This window comes from Gossypium hirsutum, chromosome A12 (genome assembly GCF_007990345.1).
Source record: "Gossypium hirsutum isolate 1008001.06 chromosome A12, Gossypium_hirsutum_v2.1, whole genome shotgun sequence".
Classification (NCBI taxonomy): Eukaryota; Viridiplantae; Streptophyta; class Magnoliopsida; order Malvales; family Malvaceae; genus Gossypium; species Gossypium hirsutum.
In genome coordinates, this window is record NC_053435.1 from 101,491,677 (window position 1) to 101,516,501 (window position 24,825).

Genomic DNA, 24,825 nt, shown 5'->3' on the forward strand with positions numbered 1-24,825 from the left:
ATAATATACTCTCCAATGTTGACATAACTCAAAATTTCACTTTTTGTCACTTTATTTCCTTATTTTACTATATTAAGGATAATATCTTACTGTAAAAATTTTCGAGGTATTACATGAGACAAGACTATTTAATTCACTACTACAGTCGAGCGGGGAATACAATTCATTAACCCCCTATTTGAATTGTTATTCGATGTAATAAGGAATAAAAAATTATTCCCTCAATGCCCTTATTTATTCATGTTTTCCTCACATAACTAATCCATAACCCACCCACCTCATTCAATTTCAATGAACCAAGAAATCTCTTTCTCAAAAAGTAAAGTTGTAATGGTGTTTTTCGTTTCAATCTAGCACTTCGTCGTAAGTTTAGATTCTCATACTCGCTTTTTCTCTATTCAGATTACACATAATTAATATTCATCCAAATGCATGGAAAAATTGGAGGATGGAATTAACAAATCAAATGTTCAATAAATGGACAACATCTAGAAATTAATTGGACTTAAAGTTTTATTTGTACAAATTTATGTTATTGTACTTGTCTTTGATGTTATTTTCATGGTTTATGATCTTGGTGTTATGTTGCTATTATGTTAGTTTTGCATTGTATTAGACTTGTGTATTATTTTAAACAATATTGATTGTAGTTGTAGTAATTATGAATAGTATTTTCAATATAAAACCGTATTGCTTTATCAAATAGTTATGAATAGGGTTTTCTATTAGATGATATTCACAATTTTATTTAAAAGCATATCAAGTTTTTCACAATTGATAACAATTTCTTTTCAAAATTCTAAAAAAAACAAAAGGAAATAGGTTCCAAAAGAAAATGTTGCATTAATTTCATGTATGGTAGACTTGCATAATGTTAGGAGTTTTAATGCAAATATGAGATTCAAGGTTACTTACTTGGGTGAATTAGAAAGAATAATGGAAAAACTTTTACCTCTTGCAAAGTTAAAGGCTAAAACTAATCTTGAATAAATGATTAGGGCATTGAAAAAAAATAGGCAATCGTTTATGATTTGCAAAGAGGAAAAGACAATAGTAGTTTTGGTTGGGGTGAGCACTGACAGAAGGTTGTTGCCAAAGATGCAATGTGAGATTCATATATAGGTGTAAGATTTATTTAATATTTCTTTCTATGTTTTGACTTACTTATATCTTTCTAGTATATATTGTTAACAAAATCTTTATTTTAATAGAGTCATAAAGAAGTCAATGTAACACCCCTAACCCGTATCCGTCGTCGGAACATGGTTTCGGAGCATTACCAGAACTTTCAAAATATTTTACAATTAATTTATGTAAATTATTATTCTTTAATCAAGATCATTTAAAACGTCCCTTAATTGGACCCTCGAAGCCCAATACGAGCATTAGAATTGAGTCAGGACTTAATCGGGAGCTCTAAGAATTTTTCACAAAATTACAAAAAATTTTCAAGGTGCAGGGCTCACACACCCATGTGACCCTAGGACACGCTCGTGCTGCAGGCCGTGTTCGACCCCAAGTAACTCTCTGACTTGTGCACACGGCCGTGCCACACGCCCGTGTGTTAGGCCGTGTGGTCAATTAATTTATTTCAAAATTAGGTGCAGGTTTCACACGGCCAAGACACACACCCATGTTCTAGGTCGTGTAGCACACACGGCTAAGACACACACCCATGTCTCTGCCCGTGTGCTCAATTCTGAGCATTCTGTTTCTCAAAATTAAGGTGCAGGGGACACGCGGCCTAACTACACGCCCATGTACTCGGCCGTGTGTCACACATGGTCTAGACACACGCCCGTGTGGATAAAATAAAGCCATTTCTAACTTCATTTCTCACCCAAAATTTCACCCAAGAGCTGCACTTGAAATACACATCCAATACCAACCATTTCAAGCATTCAAATTAGACAATTCCATCATTCATCATGGCATACCATTACATGCATATGTGTTTATAAACTTACCTTGGATTAACTTAGGTATTAACATCATTTGATCACATATACTTAACATATCACATATGAATATATCATAATAGCCTACTTAATCATACCAAAATAAGCCATTACTAGCTATTCCAATGGATAGGTTACAAAACATATTTTTCAAGCCACTATTGGTCAAGTTGTCCCATAAATGCCATTATACCAAAATAATTTTACTAAGCATACCCAAAATAAGCTAGTTGATAGTGTGACGATACTCTAGTGATCTTCAACCTTCGCGAGCTTCCGAGCACTATAAAATAGGGGAAAAATAAAACAGAGTAAGCATTACATGCTTAGTAAGTTTGTATAATGGAAACTAAATTTACCAATCCCGTTTATTAAATCTAAGCATACAATTACAAGATTTCCATCCATTTGGAAAAATTGTCTAAACACATGCATCCGATTAAACATGTTAGTCACAAAATTTACATATACATCAAGTAAGGATAGATGAGCTCACCATGCAATACTCTTTCAAGACATTATCATTTCATCTCAAAATTCTCATGTCAAGTCAATAGTTATATGTCCATTGAATCATTGAAATTCCGACGAATACTCAGGATATACACTCGAGTGTACAATTCAATAATTCGTCAATTCTTATTCGAGGGTACCCCTTAGGGCACTTAACCAAGGAACACGCTCTCAAGCCACATATCGTATAACAGGATTATCAGTCCAGGCTAAACCCTGATCGTAACGTATACTCGAGAGGTATTATATCAGGATTACATGTCTGGGCTAAATCCTTTCTATAACAAGGTCAATAGGATTACTCGTTTGAGCTAAATCCCGTCCGCAACAAATGCAGGACCTTAATCATTTCGAGAAAGCGCATATATTCATTGGAATTCAATATTCAATCGGGACTTAACCCTTTTTCATCATTTCAAGCATGTATTCAATTTTTCTTTATAGTAATCAAATAATTCATATCAAATGATAATAACATTTCATACAATCACAACATTTAATTAAACATATTTACATGCTTAATTAGGTTACACAAACTTACCTTGACACTTGTTCGCGTAAATAATCTACTAATTCGAAACCTTTTCTATTCCTCGATCTAGCCTCGAATTTGTGTTATCTGGATCTATATAAATGAATTTAATCATATACTAATCTCATTTCATATTTATTTGGACTCAATTTACGTCCTAGGAAAAATTATCATTTTGCCCCTAACTTTTCTTTAAATTCTAATTTCATCCCTAGGCTTAGAAAATGAAACTTGTGTAATTTACTCCTTATTCTAAGCCTAACCAAAATCCCATTACAAATTTTACAGCACATGTATTCATAAAATTTCAGAATTTTTCATCAAATTTCACAACTTTACATTTTAGTCCCTAAATCATGTTTTCATCAAAAATCACTTTGTAAAAGTTGTTTATCTATCAGCAACCTTTCATTTTCTACCATAAATTTTTAATCTTCAGCATATTCATCCATGACCCAAATTTCATACCTTGATAACTTTTCAAATTAATCCCCCAAATAGATAGATTAGACTATCCCGGTTTCAAAAATATCAAAATTACTAAAAATGGGACAAGGAAACTTACCCAATTAAGCCTTGAAAGTTTTTTCTCTCTCTCTAGGGTTTCCATAAAATTTTAGGGTTGAAGATGACAAAATAAGATGATATTTTCTTTTTATCATCTTTTAATTAATTAATTATTTTATTTCCAATTTAGTCCTTACTCTTTTCTAATTTTTCCATGGATGAGTCACCAAAAATCTAAATACTTTTCTTTAATGGTTTAATTACCATATAAGGACCTCTAGTTTTGAATTCCATAGCTATTTAATGCTTATAGCCACTAGAATTCAACTTTTGCATTTTATGCGATTTAGTCCCTCTCGTAATTAAACACTTAATCGATAAAATTTTCATATCAAATTTTTCACACGACATGTCTATCATAATACAAACCATATAATAAAATAAAAATAAATTTTACTTTTGGGTAGGATTTGTGGTCCCGAAACCACTGTTCTGATTTCACTGAAAAATGGGCAGTTACAGTCGAGCAATTCAAAACCCAATATTTCACTTATCATGAAAAACTTACTGTCATAGATGCAAAAGATCGAGCCACAAGGAAAGATGTTCAAATTGGTGTTAATATAGCTAAAGAATTACAAGCTCAGGATATTGTTAATGAAAGGATTCGTGGAGAAAGAAGCAATGGCAATCAATGTGAAGTAGATCTTTCCCTAGATGAGATGAATGTCTCGGCTACATAGTTACAACCGTCTAATCCAAACATAGTTGATTCTACATTTTCAAAGAAGAAAAGAAAGAGTTTTGGGGTAAGTGAATCAATTTCTTCTAATTCACTTATTGATATTGTCATGTTGCTCAAGGATAATATTAGACAAGTTAACCTTGAATTAAGTAGGAGCATTAGCTCTAAAATGTTCATTCAATAAAAGATCCAAATATTATATGCAACTTTAGGTGAAATAGGATGTTTAATAGAGAATGAATAAGTAAATTCTTGATCATTCAATGCAAATGTTCATTGCTCTTGACTCTACCACCTCCTATGCTATTAACATGAGTGAGAAGATTTATTTTTATCCATTAAAGATTATGCTTGTGGTGGTGGATTAATATATTTTTTTGTATATTTTTTTGCAGTAAGTCAATTTTTGGATGTGTAAATTATAAATCAAAGATTACAATGGTGGCAGGGGCGAAACCAATTTTTTTTAGGGGCCGAAATTAAATTGTAATTTTTACGATAATAAAAATACAATTTCACCATTTTAATAGCTTATATATTTATGGTTTTTAAAGGATTAAATCAAATTTTTATCAATTTTAAGGGGTAAAGTGTAATTTTATCTTTACTAATTTAAAAAGCTTAAATGGAAATTTTTTCATTTTAGGGGGGTCAGGGGCCCTAGCCCTCCCTAATCACGCCCCTGAATGGTGGTAGATAAATATAACTTTTTGTATATATAATTGTAGGATGAGAAAATGAGATGGAAGTTTACCATTTAGTGTTGTCACTTTTTATGTGATAATTATAAACCATTGATTACGGAATAGAAGCATGTCATATTCAATTATAACTTTTTATATTTGCAAGGGCTACTTATAATTATCTCACTTTTTGTATCCAAAAATTGTATTTTCTTGTATCCTATTTCAAGTCTTTATTTTACTATGTTATATGTGTTATTACGTGGATTTTAGTGTTATGTGAATTAACTAATCTAACAATTTAGAAATTTAATCTGTATTAATATGTTCTCATAATGTTAATTCGTTTCCCCTCTGCATTTTATTGTGATGTTTCATTCATTTTTATGCACCATCGTCATTGTTAAACTTTATCAATTTGACCATGGTAGTGAAGATTTATATAATAAAAAAAAGAACGTCAAATTAATTGGATTTCCATTATGACAGTCAATATCACATTTTTCTTTTGCTATTTTTGTATCAAAATTCATATTACAGGCAAAATTTTAACTTAAATTTCATATCATTCTGATGAATCCAATGTGAAATCATTAAGTTTGATAAAATAAATAAATTAATATATTAAAGGGATTTTCATTGTTGTTGCATTTTGGGGTTTTACCAAAAAAAAATTTATTAGGGGAAATATTGATTATTTCAATATTTTATCATTTTGAATATTTTATATTTTATAAAAAAAAAAAGTTAGTAAAGGGCATATTAATCATTCAAGTATTTTAACATTTTAAGATATTTTTATTCTTTTAGAAAATTATTAAAGAGTATACTGATGATTTCATTCTTTTTTAACATTTTTGGATATTTTTATATTTTACAAATAATTATTAAAAGGTACATAAGTCATTTGTGTTTTTTTTTCTTTTACTATTATAGTATCTATTCTTTTAAATCAAACATAGTAATACTACTACAACACTCATTTCATTCCACCCAATCAAATTATTGCTATACTCATTCGATTCCATTACAATTCATTCTATTACAATAAACCAGACATTAACAATCATAAATGAGAAGCTCAAATTAAAGGGCTCTACAAATCATTACTGCTATTCTTTCTTTCTTTTTTTCAAAATTCCCCCCAAAACTAATTTAACATTATCTTCGATTAAGTCTAAACAATTTTATTATTAAGATTAAGCAGTAACTCAATTTGAGCTTAGCCAGATAGAGAAATATTTTGTTACCTAAGTAAAAAAAAAATTGATAAAAAGTAATGCATTGATAGATTATAATCTAATTAAGGCTACTTTTGAAAAGTCATTTGGTAATTAAATTTGAGTGTAATTATTTATAATTATATAAGTATGACATGTTTGAGTAACTATCTTAACGAGTGAGTCTCACTAAATTGAGTGTTGAGAATTAAAGTAATTACCTATGTAATTACACTCCCACTCATATAATTTTCACACCCAAATCCAATTATTTTTTATACAAGTTATAAAATTTATATTAGAAATATAGACGCGTATGAATATAAACATGCATAAACAAGTTACAAAAAATAAAAAACTGCTTGTTAGAAGTTATATTATATAAATTATAAAATTTAGATTATAACTACACGCATTTTATAAAATTATAACAAAAATTTATATTAAAATTTTTAGATGATACGTTATTTTAATTTATTCTTTTGTTCAAAAATCATAAAAGTTTATGTTACAAGAAATTTTAGTGCCTTAATATGTTGGCCGATTCTGACCCTAAAAATATATATGCTTGGCCGACTCTACTAATGAGTATCAAGACTCATAAATATATGACCTAAAGATAAATACCTATATTTTATAAAGTCATGATTATATTATAAATCTTTAAAAAGTGTTATATATCTAAAAAATTACTAATTACTATTTTAATAATTACACTGACGGTCAAAACCCACGAATAAAATTGTGCATAAAATTATATAACATTTACTGACATAAATACACTTCGATTGATTAAAAAAATAAAATAAAAACGAATTGAATTAATATTAATGAATGTAAATTTAAACAAAAAAATATTAACAAATTTATAATTCTAAACTAAGTTTACGATTGTTTTTTTTTTTTTGAAGGGTTAGACCTCTATACCTTAGTACTTTGATATAGTTAAAAGATTTGGGATTCCCGATCCGATGAGAAAATAAATGTTCACTTTTTTCTTTCTACACTGTATGGTATTACAAGTTGTTCTAACTTCTACAAACAAAATTTGTGGAACAAGCAAGCTCCTCTCTGTATCCTCAGTTTCACTATGAGCATACAGCAATGGCATAAACATTTCTAAACTTAACGAACAATAACATGCCAATTAAATTAGTGGCGCATACATAGAAAATCAAGAAAAAAAATAAACATATAAACAAAAAGCCCTCAAAAGTACCACTTTGGTCTTATTTCTTCTTCCTTTTCTGTTAACTCACGATATTGGTACCATTCTGCTCCAGCTTTACCGACGGGTATTGAAGGCCGAACGAAAATCTCAACTGGCTTGGGTACATGGACCACAATATCCAATTGTTTGGTTGTTTCTGAAAAATTACTTTCAGATATTCCAAGTGACTCGCGTCTCGGTTCAACGGTGATCCACCCCAGTCCTGAAATAGCCACATCACTAGCAGGTCTGTCCAAGCAACAAATTTTGACATATTTCAAATTAAGCAAGTAACTAATTATACAAACAGGAATAGGTTTTATTCGGTACAAGTTAACCAAAACAAGGATTCTGAAGCAATATAACCATGAAATATAAACTCAAATTGCACCTTTCAGCATCCTCAAAGTTTATTTGCAGTTGCTGCACTGTCTCCAGTCCTCTCCATTCACCTGCTCGATCTTTTCCAGTTGGTGGTGTCAACAAAACTCCGAGTTCTTTCTGCAGCAATTAGGTCAATTATCTACTAATAACAATAACAGGTGCCTCATAATAAGTTGTTGAGAAGAAATTTTATTAGCTAGATGTCTCAGAAGCTTAGTCATTCAAATTTAAGATGGCCATATTCACTCCATAGCCTACGAGAGAGTTAGCAACTTGAATTAGTGTTCAAGATACTTAATACGGTTATCTCAGAAAATGTGTATGTATATATTGATTACTGCTAACTACATATTGCGTAATTGTAGCAGATTTAGTCTAAGTGGAAGTATATCATGGGAAAGCAGTAAGCAGAACTCATAATTGTCACGTAGTCTTGATTACCTTGTAAAATTCATCTGCTTCATGAGTAGGTACAGCATGAATGGGTAACTTCTTTGGCCCATAAAATGTCAAACATGTCTCTGGGAGAACCTAAAAGCATCAAGAATGTAACAGATTCAGTAGACACTGCACATCAATGACAACCGGTCTCATAACTGACTATACATGAAACAAAATTATTAGGACCTTCAAGACATCAATTCTGACAAGGCCACCCCAAAATATTGAGAACCCATTTAAGCCATCGGAATTGAATTTCCCTACCATCCCATTTTTGGAGGAGACCTGGCAACCCTTGGGGAACATCATAAGAAGAAAGAATATAAAGAATTTAACAGGGTGTCACGGATCTTTCAAACAAAACGTACAGGGAATGATTGACCTCTGAGCCGACTTTGAGGAGCAAGGATAGGTAAATCTTCTGAGTGGACTACTGCAGCTTGCCTATGGTGAAGATGAACCCCTGGTGTATCATATAATTTCTGCAAGAAGACAATAACATGAATGATTGGTCAATATTATAAAACTTAATAGACAAGGACTGCTAAAACTAATTTTATCTGGTTTAGAACTAATCAGGAGACTAACTAAAAGCCCCAAAAGATCCTTGAAAAAAATGAAAACACGGTGCCAGGGGGTAGGATGAAGTTCAGGCAATGAACTGATAATTACCCCTCCTCCAAGGAAAGGATCAATCTGGATTGGTCCTAAAGTAGTTCCGGGAACAGCTGATTGTATTGGTTTGTACTTTTGTGCCGCTGCAGCTGCTGGATCCCTTTGTGCCATCATTTCTGATGTTTCATGGGCCAGATTGTAAGATGTTCAGTACTCCATTGTTGTATGAAATTAGATAAAGCATTTAAATTATCACATAAGAATGAGCAAAAGTGGGAGATGAATTCATATAGACAACCCGGGATAAAATTAAATGAACTTACTTAGTAAGGCACTTATGAATGCAGATTTTCCCACATTTGCTGATCCCTGTAAGAATGATCAAATGAAAATATATAACAACTTATATGAATACAATTTAAATTTATACCAAATCAAAGCTGTTCAACACTGTGATTAAAACAGATAAAGTACCTTCGGCCAGACACATGAAATGTGGAAAGCAAAACAAAGATATTTATTCATGTTACCCCTGGACATACGAGTAGCAGAGTACACGTATGACAGCCAAATGCAGTTAGGAACCCATTTTGCAATTATGATCATGCAATAAAGAAACTAGCAATGAGAATAAAAGGTTGGAAGAGATGATGTAAAGGAAAAAAGGATTTCAAAAAGGTAACTTTAGCAGGAAAAAAAAGTAATTGCAACTCCACTCTGTAAATCTACAATAAGCTTCCACTTCAAGACTTACTAACCAGAATGTACACATCCCTTCCCTGCATCAGAAGAGTCAAGGTAAAGAAGTTAAGCAAAGGAATATGAAGGAAACCAGATCATAAAGGGTTAAAGTCATTTCTATAGTAACAAGTTACATAAAATGGAACATTAATTGCATAGAAGAAAACTTCAGGGCTTAGTGCAGTGGTAACCACTTCATAAACCAAATGTAGATTAGAAATGTTCTGGACTTCATCACAGGTATAAGGTGACATTTATTTCATTTTCGGTTCAGGAGATACCAATTTGAACATGTTTCACAAGCATTTAATATGAAGCACAACATATCTCAAATCTTATTGATGAAAATATATATAAGGACCAATACAAACCTTCTTCTCCTTTTGGATTTCTGATGCAACTCCAGCAATCCCTACTAAAGACTTTGAGCTAGTAAGATGCACACTCAAGACACTGCAAAGCAGGACACATTGAATCAAAAACATGCTAAGCTTTGAAGTGAAACTATAAGAAACAAATATTGAAAGGAGCTAAATATTCATAAAAAGTTAAATGAGATAGATCCAACATCAATTCTTTGAATAATTTCCAGTGAAACCACTTCTTACTTAAGCTTCTTCTTTGTAATGGCCTCCACAACCCAATCACCCACACAATTAAAATCAGTCCCTTTTGGAAGAAGATCAACCTGAGAGAAAAGCAAACACCTTATAGTCAGCATTGTTGCAAAGCATATGTCATAAAATTATTGATTGGATAATAGCCCAAAAGTGCAGATTACTACCTTAGTCACAACTAGTATTATAGGATTTGCACCAGCAAGATCACGCACACGAGATAAAAAGCTGCCATTGAAGTCCACAATATCAACCTAAAAGTAATTGGTCAAGGAGTCAGGAAAACATCCTGATCATTTTGTGTAACATTGAATTTATCAATAAGTTTGAAACATAGTTAAATCCTTGTGAAGAGAAGTCATCATTGGAGCAAATGGAAAATATTCAATCACTTACTAGAAGATAGCCTATAATAATAAGTTTATTTACTTGGCATTCATTATTATTATAAGCATTTTATTCAGCTACTCTTTGATTACAAAAAAATGGGTGGATAAGGAACTCGGTTTTTAACTAACAATAAAATGGTAAGTTCCATGCAATTATCATATCACCAAAATTCACAAGTAAATGAAAAAAGTTCTCGAAAGATTCCATTAATTTGGTCTGGAATTTAAAACTATATAAACTCACCAATTTAACAATCAAAGCCTTCTCATATCGCAAGTGAAAGAGCTTTTCCCGAAGCTCATCAGCTGAAACAAACTGCTTCCCCCCAGAATAACCTCCATTCCCACCAACAGCAGTGATCATATGCCCATGAGATAAAAGCCTACATCTCCCACAAAGAATCGTTCTTAGCTGGTGGTGCTTCTTCTTCTGCAGTCATAAAACAGTACTAAATCAGCTACCCAATTTGACCAGAAACTTTAACTTATTCAAGCAAAAAAAAAAAGGGAGGGGGAGGAGGGGGGAATTTAATCAATTTCCGAACAACTACCTTTACAATTTTGCTAATAGAAAAATATCATATTAAAATGTAACGGGCATTTACACTAAAACCAAGTGCATTCGACCAATCCAGAAAAAAAAAACTAATTTTTAAAATGTCAAAGTTGAAGTTCAATACCAATTCATAGGTGTCCATATCCACAAAACCCGGAGCATCCACCTCCGAAGTCTGCAATGGAGCTCCGCAACCATAACAACAGGCGGTTGCCGTATTAACCTTCAAAACCTTCTTCGTCTTCTTCTTAGTCTTCTTTATCTCCTTTATAAGAAGCTTGGCAGCCTCGTCAGCCTGTTGCCTTTCGAGAAACCGGTCTCCCCGGGTCGGAGAAGCCGCACCAGTTCCTTCGGGTTCGGAAGAAAGCAATTTCGTATCGGAGAGTGGCAACTGAGATGGGGAGTGGGAGTGAGTGGATTTGCAGGAAAGGGGAGTGGGTTTTCTGTAAATATTGAGGGATACGGGGTTGAAGATAGAGAGAGTGTAGTGCTTCGGAAGAAAGAGAGGAGAGAGAAATGTGGAAGGGGTTTTGAGCGCCATCAGCGACCGTTTTGTCTCGTTGAGGTTTTACACTTTCACAGTGGGATGGAGGGGTTTTAGTTAGCGTGGGAAGATGTAACACACTAAACTCGAAGGATGATGATGATTATGATATTGAAGGGAGAGGGGAATGGGTGGTAATATTAGGTTAAATTCTGTTATTAGTGCCTATACTTTTGCTAAATTTATAGATTTAGTCCCTGTATTTTAATTTGATCAATTCTAGTCATGTACTTTTTTTACTTGATCAATTTTAATCTAATACTTTTTGAATTTTAAAATTTTATTTTTGATTTGTACAGTGATAGTTAAATATGTTTGGTCAAATTCAATTACTAACGTAAATGATAGTTATCAATCTATTAATAGAATTTTTAGTAAGTAATATGTAAAAATAATAAATTGACATGAAATTACATATATGATAATATATTTGGCATGTGGCTTATGGTTTGGTAATGATTAAAGTTTTAATTTTTGAAAAAGTACAAATTAAAGTAAAAGAAATAAAAACATAACTTTCACAAAGTATAGGGACTAATAGCAAATTTTCACCTAATATTTATAATACTATTACCAAAGTGGATTCCTATAATTCACTCTGTTCAACAAATGAATTCTAGGTAAGCAAAAGATGAAATATTGGGATTTGAGATTGGGTGAGTTGATGAAGTCTTTTAAGTAGAACGTAAATTTGAATCTCCTTTAAATCACATTCATCTTGCAAGAGATTTCAATCCATGAAGTTGAGCTCTCACCCACCTAATACAATACTCACAAAAAATGCATAAAAAGATACATCACGGTAACCTCTCCTTCAAGTTGGAGAATACAACATCAAACACACGTAAATTGATGATATCTCACTACTTCTAGAGCTTGTTATTTATAATTTGATGTTTATGAGGTAGTAACATTGGGCTAGAAATCTGGCAGTACCATAAATAAAATCAGCAAAATGCTGCCAGTGCCACCCCACTCCACTAGCAGTTTTTAAGGTTTTTCTTTTCCGCGAACTAAGGCCCTCCATTATAGAGCTAATCATGACGGCCGGTACAAAATATTAGGACTGTTTTTTAAGTTTGAATTCAAAAAATGAGTCTAAATTTTTGTCTAAACTTAATTCAGATAAAAAAATACTAACTTGAGTTCAATTTGGTCCACCCGTATTAATTTTTTTAGATTATTTTTTATATAAAAATAAATTTTAAAAAATATAATATATCAAATACACTAAACCGTAAACTTTAAACCCTATAACACTAATAAAACAAAAAAAAATTATCAGCAATTAACAACAGCAAACAACAACAAAAACATTTTTTGTCAAATTTGGCCCGGGCAAGCCAAAAAGTCTTGCTTGAAACTCGGCTCTTTTTTTTTCTAAAGGAGTCTTTTTTTTTGTCCAAACTCATTTTTCGAGCTTATATTTTGCTAACATCCTCTCACTTTTCGAACAAGTTTTCAGATTTGAATTAATGACCCAACTCATGATTAGATCTACTAATTGTCTTACGAAATAGGAAGGAGAACTTGCGTATCTATCATACATGAATAGGAGAAAAATCGCCGAATCAAACCCATTCCCTTGTCTTCCTTTACTTAACGTTAACTCAGGGAAAAAGGGGGCAGAACCCTTATTTTGTTATTTTAGTTAAGTTTAAGTCTGACGATAATAATATTTAACGACAAGCAATTTATTTATTTTCAAATTAACCCATTTCTTATTTATTATTTGATTGATTAATTCTTTGTATTGTAATGTGTAAAAGGTCAAATGTTTTAGTAATTTCTCATTGGTTGATAAATTAAGATAATTTTGAATCAAAATTTTAGAGCGGTACACTCTAAAGACACCCTCGGTACCACTATTGAAGATCTCACAAAGATTAAATCTCAGTGAATTTCCATTTACTGATCTTATCATTCACAGAATCAATCCCCCCTCTCTGATAAGGAAGGAAAGGAAATAATCTCAATTTTATGACAAATCCGGTCCTATGGCTATTCTCCACTAACCGCAAGGATATAGAGACTCTATATTTCATCTTCGGTGCCATTGCTGGTTTTATTCATTCTTAGCTAAAATAATATCTGAGCAATTTTTGTTTTGTTTAGATTAAAATTTTAATTTAGGTAAAGTAAAAGGAACGTGGATTTTTTTTTATAGCTCAGATTGTAACTACTGAAATAAAACAATATAATCATTTACTTTGCAGTTAAACAATTGTAACAAAGTGAGCTCACAAAATAAATAGATTTAGGTAGTTTTCAATTTATTCAACCAAGGTAATCAAGGTCGACGGTTTTGAGTTTTCAAACTGATTTTGTTCTTAATAAATTTAATTAGTGTAAATTACAACTTTGGAAATTCTGGGTTCAAATTTGGTGATTTTTATTTATGTATTTTTTTTAAATTTAAAATTTCGACTCTAATAAAAAATATTAGTTAAATTTTATTATTTAAAAAAAATTATGCCAAATATATTATCACATGTGTAACATTATATCTACTTATTATTTACATATTATCCTCATTTTATTTTAATTAATGTATTTAACTACTAAAGTCAACATTAAAATTTTAAATTTAAAAAAATATAAAGATATTAAAAAAATAAATAAATATAAAATATAAGCATTCTACTTATATAAAATTAAATTTAATGAATTTAACCACGATGTAAATGCTAATTTTTAAAATTAAAAAAAATAGTATAAAAGTTAAAAATACAAAATTTACCCATAGTAGAAAATTGAATCTAAATAAAATTTTGGTAAAGATTTTTCACGGTCGTTTGCTCAAAGCTGTGTAACACTTGTTCAAGCCAGGGTTCACAGTTAGCTTTAAAATAAAACAAAATTAATAAGATTCTACTGCGCCTCTCCCTGTGCAAAACCCTAAATCTCTTTCCTTTCCATTTGCTTTAAAAGGAAAAGGATTCTATTTACGAGAACATCCTCAAATTCTTTAACCTTTTCTCACAATTTCGATTCCAAGTCATGGATGCACAACGAGCTCTGCTTGATGAACTTATGGGAACGGGTATTTGGAAATATCATATTTGTTTGGTTGATATTTGTCTAATTTCTTGTGTTTAATACGAGATCATTTTTTTGGACTTTTTTCTAACGATTTTTTCTTATTGAAATTTTATAGCTCGTAATTTAACGGAGGAAGAGAAAAAGGGATACAGGGAACTTCGATGGGATGACAAAGAGGTTTGTGCATTTTATATGGTTCGCTTTTGTCCTCACGACCTCTTCGTCAACACTCGGAGTGATCTCGGTGCGTTTTCAATTTTAATTTTTCACTTGCTCTTTCTTTCATGAGAATATGACTATATGTACATGTTAGGTTTGGGAAAATTGATTACATAATAAGAGAATTTTTTACTAAATTTGATTATTCTATATCTCATAGTTGCTGAGATGGCTAAGTTTTTTGGTTATAAATCTTAAATTTCTTTAGCTGTGTCATGCCTTAGTAGTAACTAAGGAGCTGCGTTTAGAGAATGTGAAAGTTTAATGACTGTTTAATGTTTTGTGGTGTTCTGTTTTGGTGCATCAGGACAATGCCCTAGAGTTCATGATCCAAAATTGAAAGAAAGGTGGGATTCAATAAGCATTCTTTTTTTTAGATATCTATGCTGTGAGATTTTCTTTTTGTACAAATGCATCGCAAATAGCTGTTTAAATGCCTGTGCTTAGTCTGTTGGGCTTTTTAACCTTGCATAGCCTGAGTGGTTAATAGTAAAGTTCTAATAAACTTTTCCCAGAATATTATTGATCTTGTATTTGCCTCATTAAGTTAGCTGCTTCATATGTCCATGTAGGATGGAACTTAAATATGCATTACTCGCGGTATGCTAAGGTGTTGCTGGTTTTTCTTTTTGAGGTAACTGATCTAAACATTTTGATCAGATTTTTGCAAGGGGTACGGAGAGATAATTGAACTCTCTTCAACATAAGATGTTATTGGCAAAAAAAGAAAAAAAAAAACATAGGATGTTTTATGTCAGATCCTTCCTAAACCTTCTTACAAAGAAATGCTTTAGGACCTCAATTTATTTTACTAGGGGAAATGGGGAAAAAATATATATTCTATGTAATTTGGTGTGGTATTAGTCATGAAAATTCAAATTGCGTAAATTGATATGAAGGTAATTGACTTGTTCATGCCATCAATGTGTAGCTCTTGACCCCCTGCTAATTATTGTTCCATGTCATTGATGTTTAGCCCTCAAAACCTTGCTATGAGATTTTCCTCCTCCTAGTATCCTCAGTTCAAGTTACTGCCATCATGATCAGCATCATCAGAGATAATCGGGGCGTTTTTTTTACCAAGTAATAGGGGCTTGATTACTTGCAATAAAATTGCTCGTCTACTTTTATATGTTTTTGGATCCTAGTGACTTTCTGGATTTTTTAACATTACTTCTCTGTTGGTTTTATTAATGGTATCATTCCTGGATCATGTAAATGGGTGAGTGATGCACACAGAAGTGTAACTTGGTCTGATCTTTTCCCTTTTGACCTGTCTCAGATCATCATCCCTTTTGAAACATTTTTTGGGTATACTTTGCCTTCTGAGATCACTTGTCCTTACCTCATCTGATATGTCAAATGATGAGATGGTATTGTTGCAAGAATGAAGTCCAATTTAACACAAATTCATTAATTAAAGCGACCATAAGGTTTTGATGTTCCCATAGGGGTTAATCTGCGGGGGAACATGAAATCCCCATGTAATATATGGTAATATCAGCTGAGAAAAAATTATGGTAATTCATTTTCAATATGTATATTTTGGATGCAGTACAGTTTTTAAAACTAGTAACACCTGCCTCACACTTATAGCTAACTTTCCTTGTATATAAGAAGCACGGGGAAAATTTGTGATCTAAAGAGCACCATAATTTAAGTTATATTATTGGTGCTACTTTAGTATCTGGTGTGGCTGGCCATTTGTTTGTCCCATCTGCTAAATTGCTGCTTGATATTTTCCCTATAAATTGCATTCTGGCCCTTGCTTTGTTTACAAAAATAGCTTGTCTATTAGCTGTTTTGCTGCCTGACTTTGGAGGTTGAGTTGTCTGGACCAGTTTTGCCTTTCCTGATCAACATGCATTTTTCTTGTGGTATTTGTATTTTAAGTTGGTTTTTGAAATTTGTGACTTTAGTTTTGAGAAGTCCTCCAGACACGATGCTTATGTGGCCAAATTTGAAGCTGAACTGGCTAAGTTCTGTGAGAAATTGGTGGGTTCCATTGTTCTATCTTTTTAACTTAACAGCCCTCTTGATTTCTTGCGACAACAGTTGTAATTTTTATATATTTCATAACATGCCTACACCTCCAGGTGATGGACCTTGACAGAAGAGTTAGGCGAGGACGAGAACGCCTTGCTCAAGAGGTGGAGCCAGCACCACCTGCTCCACTATCTGCAGAGAAGTCTGAACAGTTATCTGTCTTGGAGGAAAAAATAAAAAATCTGCTGGAGCAAGTGGAGAGTCTTGGCGAAGCTGGAAAGGTGGATGAAGCTGAGGCACTTATGAGAAAGGTGTTGTTAAGGTTTTCCATTCGCTTTTAGTAATTGATCCAAAAGTCGTGAGATATTGTTCAGTAAATGTTGCCACATCCTAGACAGAAAAATTATGTTTCTGTTTGACTGCCTCTTTAATATGATTATTTTATTCATTTTGCACCTGATTTATAAATTTATCATGATAGACAGTTCACGTTTTGAAGCTTGACCTGTGATATTTGTTTAGGTGGAGGCACTTAATGCTGAGAAGACAGTGTTGACTCAGCAACCTCAGAATGATAAAGTATTGATGCTTGCGCAGGAGAAAAAAATGGCTCTGTGTGAGGTTTGTGGATCTTTTCTAGTTGCTAATGATGCTGCTGAGAGAACTCAGTCCCATGTTACAGGAAAGCAACATATTGGTTATGGAATGGTTCGGGATTTCATCTCTGAGTTCAAGGTAAATGTTTCTGTGTAGAATGATTTGTGGGCCTCAGTTTGTTTAACCTTTTGCTGTGAGTGAAAAGTCTGAATGAACTTTCAGGAAGCAAAGGAGAAAGCAAGGGAAGAGGAAAAATTAGCTAGAGAAAAAGAAGCTGAAGAACGGAGAAAGCAGAAGAAGGAATATCAGAGTAGGAGGAGCAGAAGTGATTCAGGGGATAGAGACAAATATCGCGATCGAGACAAGGATTCTGACAGATACCAGGATCGTGATTTGGATCGTGAAAGGTCTCGAGAGTGGAGCGGGAGAGGTAGTAGGGATGGAGAGAGAGAATGGAGGTACAAGAATGGTAGAGATGGAGGCAGGGATAGGCACCATAATCGCAGCAGGTCCCGTTCCCCTGGTAGACATAGTCACAGGAGGTCCTCGAGAAGTCCTGTTCGCCGATATTAGTGCCATTCTGTACAATAGATGTTTTGGCTTTGAACGCCAATGAGGTAGACCTCTTATTTTATTTCTAGTTTATAAACGTGTGCTTTTGGAGTAGTGCTAAATTTTGTCATCATGGATGAAACTTTTTTCTTGGTAACTCACAGCTTTGTTGGGACTATACCAACTCCCTTTCATCAAAATTACTAGAGAGGAAAAGGGTTGAGGTAGGTATAACAATATTATTGTTAACTCCTTTTTATCTTGTTTGGACTAAATTTATAACATGCTTCCGTGGGCTTTGTTTTGAGTCTCTTCTTTATCCCCTCTTCCTTCATATGCTTATATCTATAGTCAAGCTGCTGAGAAAGATGATGATCTTCCAAATTTGAGGTAACAGATTAAATTTCGGTTACAGCACCACAATGCTTTAGTTGTCTTCCTTACTCTGTTATTGCCTTTGTGGATGCTTTTGTATCAATTATTTGTTTGAAACGGCTTGCTGTTGTGGAATAGTACAGGGAAAATCTGGGATGGTTTGAACCTAGAAGTAACCTTTGATGCGTTTCTTATGTTTTTTAAAACCCTAGCAATAGATTTATGTAAAGAGTACTGTTTCCTTTAGTCCTGTAAATGGCTAGGCTCAGCTATTGGATTGTTGGTTGCATTTTTTCTTTCTGATGGGTTTGTATGATTACGAATTTACTGTGTTTCCATAACATTGTTCTTTTAGCTTGAATTCTGATTTTGGAAGTTGGAATAAAATTAATGAGTTGGTCCATGAACAAGCCATATAGCATTGCTTCATTTATCATTCAAAAACTGAAAACAAGAGAATTTTGCTGCTTCCGAAATCAGTCTTTATCCAAGTTAAAAGTATAAATTTTACGGGCTCAAGTAGACATCCCGAAATTATCTCAACGTTGCTATGACCAAATGATTTGGACCACACGAAATGATCTCAACGTTGCTATGACCAAATGATTTTGGAAGTAAATTTCGAGGGCATTTAACTGGATGAAGGTGATAGATGATGACTCAAATCTAGCTATTTCGCTGCGCATTTAAGCAAGAACTGTTAAATGTAGCAAAAAATTATATTCAATTATAACAGTTCCTTCCATAGCACATTTGTTCAAATCAGGAAACGGGTATACACTTTTCTCATTGATGAAAATTTTTAAAAAAAAAAAGGAATTTAGGCAATAGCGGCTTATAAGATTCGTTTGCGGAGCTTGTTTTGAAATTACAAAATTGTGAGTAAAATTTACTAATCCAAATTCAGACGTCGAATTTTGCACACAAGGTTAGCAGTAGGAATATCAAGTTGGTTCCCATTATCGGACTTCAACAGGTCTTTTAACTGATCTCTAGGAGTCCCAAGACAGGTTTGAAAGGTTGCCAGGACCGGAGGAATTGGCATTGAAAGAGCAGAAAGCACATTACTCAAGTACTCGATATCAACCGACAGCTGCTGTGCTCCACCATCTGTTATATACTGGATTCCACGTAGCTGCTCCATGTATAAGGCGGTGGAGCCTTCAGCAACCTTCCAAACACAAGACCAATGTATAATAAATGTTTCTTGCACGGTAGAAAACAAAATGATCATTCTAAAAGAAGACATTAAATATCCTTCCATCTTTAGCTGTTTATAGTTAAAAGCGAATTGAATGCTACCTTGAACATCCATTCTGTTGCAAAGAACTGTGCTTCATCATTGTTGGCGTCACTATTAGAAATACCCTCAGCAAGTGGCTCCAATTGTTGAGGCAAAGTAAGAAGATATTCGCCAACACTTGTCACGTAGGGTTGAGGGTATGCACTGAAGGTTGGTAGACGAAAAGCATTTTGTTCCTCGGCTGCAGACCAGATTGGCATACGAGATACCTCGCTGAGACGTTGTCGTACTTTGGATATGAGGACGTCATACACTAGTTCATTCACTGCTTCAGCAAATGCAGCTACCCTTTGGGATGCAAGAGGAAGTGCATGGAATCGGGGATCTTTAGACTGCACCATGAACAACTTATTATTTTCATCGTTCGGCAATTAAGCATGCAGTGTCATATGGATGACTAGCACCAGAAAAAACACATGAAATGATTACACATTCGTAATTTATACAAAAGAGGCTTGCATCTTGCTTTCGTAAGGAAGCGTAGATTTTATTTTTAAATACCTGATCTAAAAGGTTAAACAGTTTCCGGGCCTTCTCAGGAACATCAACAAGCCGCACAGCTGCGACATCTAAGGCAGCTCTTCCACCCAATGGTGGCTCCCCATTTCCATCGTCATTTGCAACATGTAGCTGGTTATTATCCAAACTTGAACCAAATACTGAAAGTGACAAAGTTGTGCTCAATCTAGCCAGAGTAGCTCTCAAGGATGCTTCGAAGACCGAAGACCTGCTTGTTAGACAGTCTGCCACTGTGAGTATCTGCAAGGCTCCTTGAACAATTGACCACTCCTCTTCATTAGAGATCAAATCAGTTTTTCTTGAATTTTGAGCCCCTTCCTTCCTGTCCAAGCCAATGTCCTTGTTGTCCACTCCACAGACAGCTCTAAGTGATTTGAGGGTGTCTTGGAGGGTAGAAATGTACTGTAACATTGTGTCATCAAGTGCAAGAATCAACTCATCTGCCTCTGAACCACCAGTAAAGTTGATGCACCTCTCTACAGCTGATTCAAGAAGTACGATAACTTGAGGAATAGATTCTTCCATCCTTCGAACAGTCTCACTAAGTTCAATACCCTGGGCTCCCACACCACGTGTGACAGCTCCCCTGAGATCCACCCCAGCGATCTCAGAGGAGAGGATAGCACGTTCCATGTGTCCATACCTATAGCACATCCAAGTTACTCGTTAAAAAAACCAGAGAGCACCAAAATATGCTCTGTAATAGGAAAGAGAGAAAATCGCATTAATCAGAACTAACAGACATAAGAAAAAGGTTCCCACATCTTCCTCCGCTTAGAAGGGGAAAAAAAGTCTAAACCCAAATGTAACTCAAGTCTTTGACGGTGACAGGTTTACCAAGGACCAGAAAAATCCATAGACTTTGTGCCTCTAGATGTTAAAATAGGGCAAAAAAAAAGAGGCATTTCATTTTATTATCTTTGTAATGGCTTACCTCTGTTTAAATGATTCATATGGATAGTACACTGCCTTGAGTGTGTCCATTAAAACTCCCGTATCAGATTCTGAAAATAAGTGCTGGATATTTCTTGCAAAGATTACCGACATATTATGTAAATCAATCAGGGCTTCTAGATGCTTAGTCTGAATCTTACTACCCTTTTGCATATCTCCAGATAAAATATCTAATATACCTGATGCCATTAACAAGGAGTGTGAAAGAAAAATAATCAGTTCTCCTTCAGCTGAAATCAGATACATCGGTCAAACAATGCAGTAATAACTCAAGGAATATCATGAAAGTTAACTATTACCCTTAGCAAATGCTTTTGTTTCAGGAACAACCTCTCCAGTAGCAAGGTTGATGCGGGAGACAAAACTGGAACCCACAGCTGCCATAGTCTCCATGAGAAGCTTTGGGACAAGAGTTTTATAATCCTCAGGAAAAGCAAACATACACCTGGAAGAAGAGTTCAGTAAATGGTCATATCCATAACATTTTATTCTTTGGAAGAGAATAAAGTTTTCCATTAACATCCAGTAATATTTGCCGATTTCCAATTAAGAATGACAAATTTAGTTGATGTTTGGCTCTTTCATAAACCCTTCTTCCATTAATGAATGTAGAACAAGCAACTTCAAAAATAAAAACACGATCTGATTAGATATATGTAGAAAATGCGAGTACAATAAACTCCAAAGCAATGAACGCCTTTTGCAGCAAATTTCTAAAGCAATTCAGATTTCCCAGAAAATAAAATAAGAAAGCATGTAAAAACATCATTGAGAATTAAAATGTGGAGCACTGAAATGTCAATAATAAATACCACTTCCATTCTTGTTCAAGGTAGAGTAGCAACTCATCGTAGAAAGTTGGCAACCAGCTTGAGAAAGATACAGCCAGAGAACTCGACTGTTCATTATTATTTGATAACCTTTCAACTTCACTCTTTTCATTAGCAAGCTTACCAACTCTCTTCTTAGAGTCAAAATCATCCCACAGTTGCTTTATGGGCTTGAGGTGAACTTTGGTATAGTGCAGCTCCAGAGACTTGAATCTCCCAATTCGGATAAGTATTCCTCGCAAATCTTGAGCAACATCAACCTGCATAGTGTAACAATTATAAATGTATAGAGGAGTCTATTAGTTAAAAAAAAGGATGATAGAATTGCAAGTAAAAGAAAGCAACGCATATCATGTACAGAAATACTAACCTTGCGATTGGATAATGCATCCGTGAGACGAGGCTGGACCATTGTGTCTAACCTGTCCTCTAAGACCTCAAGTTGCTTCCTGATATTTGCAAACTCAGCCACCTAAGAGCAAATTTAAGGGAAAAAAATTAAATCATAAAGATAAAACTTAACGGATGGAAAATCAGATAACATCATAGAAAAGTGGTAAAAATACAGTTACCTCCCCGACAGCAGATACGCAATGCCTCATGTTAGCCAAGGTTTCTGCAGCCCGTGGAAGATCCCCAGAGGCAAACACATCCTCCACTGTTGCACTCAGTTGTGTTAATCCGGCAGCATCCTGTTTTTGCAGATAAAACCAAACAAATACTTAGCTGCAGTGTTTCATATGCAATAATCAATGATACTAACATGAACTTCAATGTCCAATATGCGAAAAGTCGGGATGAAATAATCAATGATTGTCACCTGCAGCGTTTCATATGCAGCTTCCATTCGCTGCTTGACAGTGTCAACTTTAGCTAAAGCAGCTATAAACTCAGCCGATGATCCCTCCGCCTGCAAATAAAAGGCACTAAGTTCATCTTCAGATCCATGAATTAATTATTAAACCTACATCAAATCCTATTCCAAGGCATTAGAACAGGACGAAATATAAACTTGAGATTAACTTTTGGCTTAAACCTGTATATTTTAGAGGAATTAAATCTTAAATCAGCTCAAAACCTAACAAATACTATGATTTTCACCTCCGATGTACAAGGAACACTTCAAGTACCTCGAAAAATATTCGAGCAACATTGAAATGATATAAGATCTGAAAGGAAAAAAGCAGACCCTTTTGAGCTTGTCGAGGATGCCGGCAACAGAATTACGAAGAGAAACGGCATCATCCTGAAGACGGAGAACGTCACGGGTGGCGCGAGGGACACGGAGGAGGGCAGCAGAACTTTGCTCCTCGAGGGAAGCGGCGATCTCTTCGGAGACCATTTGGAGCTTCATTTCGAGATCCACCATGTGTTTGTCGAGGGAGTCTTGAGGGTGCCGAGACTTGCACGCCGAGTTTATCCATTTCTTCGGATCGAATTTCTCGTCTGAAAATGGCCCTAGATCTAGCATCATCGTTTCTTTTCTACGACTTCTAAAGGCTAACGGGTCATATAGCACAGAGGGGGCGGTTCGTTTTGTTTTCCGGAGGGAGTATTCGTTGCGGTTTGCTGGTGCTGACAGACTGACGGTATGGGAGATGAGTTGAGTTGGAGTTGCCTTTGGGCCTCTGCGGTGACGTTTAGATGGTTCTCTTCAAAATTATCAGTTTCTTTTTATTTGACAAAAAAAATAACAAAGTTTTTCACCCAAGATCGTTGGGCCAAAACAATCCACATCAGATCAAAACCCAAACCTAAACTCAAGCCTTTAGCCCATGTCTCTCTGGGAATCTACAGACATATCCATGTCCACGTGAGAGTATAGTAGAAAAGTGAAAGGTTAATAGAAGAGAATATCAAATAAATTTATTTTAAAAAGTATAATCGAATGGAATTTTTTTTTCATCTCTTTTATTAAAAAAAATGAGTGAATTAGTCCTTAGATCAAATAGTAAATTGATTATTTTGTTAAAATTTTCATTTATTTTTACTTTTAAAAATTTATTCTTATAAATCATGATGTACATGTGACATATCATATGTCACTGTTTGATTATTTTTGTTAGCCATTCCAATTTTAACAGTAGAAATGAATAAAATTTTTAACAAAAATAACCAGTTTGCTTATGATCTAATGTACAGAGACTAATTTACCAATTTTTTTAATAGAGGGGCAGAATGTAATCTGGCATCTAATACAAAGGCCTCAATGTTATTTTTACCAATTTTTTAACTCCATAAACGAGATTAAGAAATCTTCTTCTTATTCACTCCACATATCTTTTTTTCTTTTTTAGTTTCCAGATCTATTTTGTAGGTATATTTTTTATCTTCACAAGTTGTGATGGATAAATGACGATGCCTGTAGCTCGCTAAAATTCTATCAGCCACCAATAGTTTTTCTTGAAAAATGGGTGGCTCTTTATCAACTTCTTAATCTATTTTTGTTTTGAGAATATTTTAAAATAATAAATGATTTCACAAGTTGATGTGGATCCTTGTTGTCTTAAGTTTTATATGTTTTTTTTATTTGTTTTTCTATTGTTTAATAAGTCTTCATTTTTAGAAGTTTTTATTTGTTCTTGTAGCACGGTTTTTAATCTTGCTTATGCATATAATCTTAGTTTTATAAGTGATTTTAGGGATGGTTTTATTATCGTCCTCTATAGCTTTGGTGAATGCTCAATTCTTTTGTCAATTTTTGCTCGCTGCTTTGGACCATCAGGGACTGATTTCCTTATCGTGCTTAAGTGCTTGCAATCACTCCAAATATGTTGTGCTTAAATTGTGACA

At 33.8% G+C, this 24,825-nt stretch overlaps 3 protein-coding genes across 6 annotated transcripts; 1 reads left to right on the plus strand and 2 right to left on the minus strand.

Annotated features, from left to right (window-relative positions):
* Positions 1–7,130: 7,130 nt before the first annotated feature.
* Positions 7,131–11,762, minus strand: LOC107933448 (NO-associated protein 1, chloroplastic/mitochondrial). 2 transcript variants are annotated; one of them, XM_016865659.2, is made up of 13 exons: positions 11,236–11,762; positions 10,800–10,985; positions 10,334–10,420; positions 10,158–10,237; positions 9,921–10,002; positions 9,567–9,587; positions 9,132–9,177; positions 8,866–8,984; positions 8,562–8,675; positions 8,380–8,487; positions 8,194–8,283; positions 7,760–7,869; positions 7,131–7,617 (listed from the first exon to the last, which is right to left on the minus strand). In XM_016865659.2, exons 1-13 carry the CDS (start codon positions 11,650–11,652, stop codon positions 7,368–7,370), a joined length of 1,710 nt encoding a protein of 569 aa, XP_016721148.1. In that variant the 5' UTR covers positions 11,653–11,762; the 3' UTR covers positions 7,131–7,367. The 2 variants fall into 2 exon arrangements, with proteins under 2 accessions (XP_016721148.1, XP_016721149.1); XM_016865660.2 differs by having other exon boundaries at positions 8,380–8,478; positions 11,236–11,744.
* A 2,679-nt stretch (positions 11,763–14,441) lies between these two features.
* Positions 14,442–18,358, plus strand: LOC107933485 (luc7-like protein 3). Of its 3 annotated transcripts, XM_016865708.2 has the most exons (8): positions 14,442–14,698; positions 14,813–14,941; positions 15,224–15,263; positions 16,836–16,911; positions 17,013–17,213; positions 17,425–17,637; positions 17,722–18,116; positions 18,216–18,358. In XM_016865708.2, the coding sequence occupies exons 1-7, from the start codon at positions 14,656–14,658 to the stop codon at positions 18,070–18,072; spliced, it is 1,053 nt and encodes a 350-aa protein (XP_016721197.1). In that variant the 5' UTR covers positions 14,442–14,655; the 3' UTR covers positions 18,073–18,116; positions 18,216–18,358. The 3 variants fall into 3 exon arrangements, with proteins under 3 accessions (XP_016721197.1, XP_016721196.1, XP_016721198.1); XM_016865707.2 differs by having other exon boundaries at positions 17,722–18,358; XM_016865709.2 differs by lacking the exon at positions 14,442–14,698 and adding an exon at positions 15,489–15,550 and having other exon boundaries at positions 14,829–14,941; positions 17,722–18,358.
* A 775-nt stretch (positions 18,359–19,133) lies between these two features.
* LOC107933484 (conserved oligomeric Golgi complex subunit 7) lies at positions 19,134–23,680 on the minus strand. The gene is made up of 10 exons (XM_016865706.2): positions 23,222–23,680; positions 22,853–22,942; positions 22,605–22,724; positions 22,403–22,504; positions 22,015–22,292; positions 21,502–21,647; positions 21,183–21,381; positions 20,231–20,891; positions 19,729–20,061; positions 19,134–19,597 (listed from the first exon to the last, which is right to left on the minus strand). The coding sequence occupies exons 1-10, from the start codon at positions 23,504–23,506 to the stop codon at positions 19,319–19,321; spliced, it is 2,493 nt and encodes an 830-aa protein (XP_016721195.1). The 5' UTR covers positions 23,507–23,680; the 3' UTR covers positions 19,134–19,318.
* Positions 23,681–24,825: the final 1,145 nt, after the last annotated feature.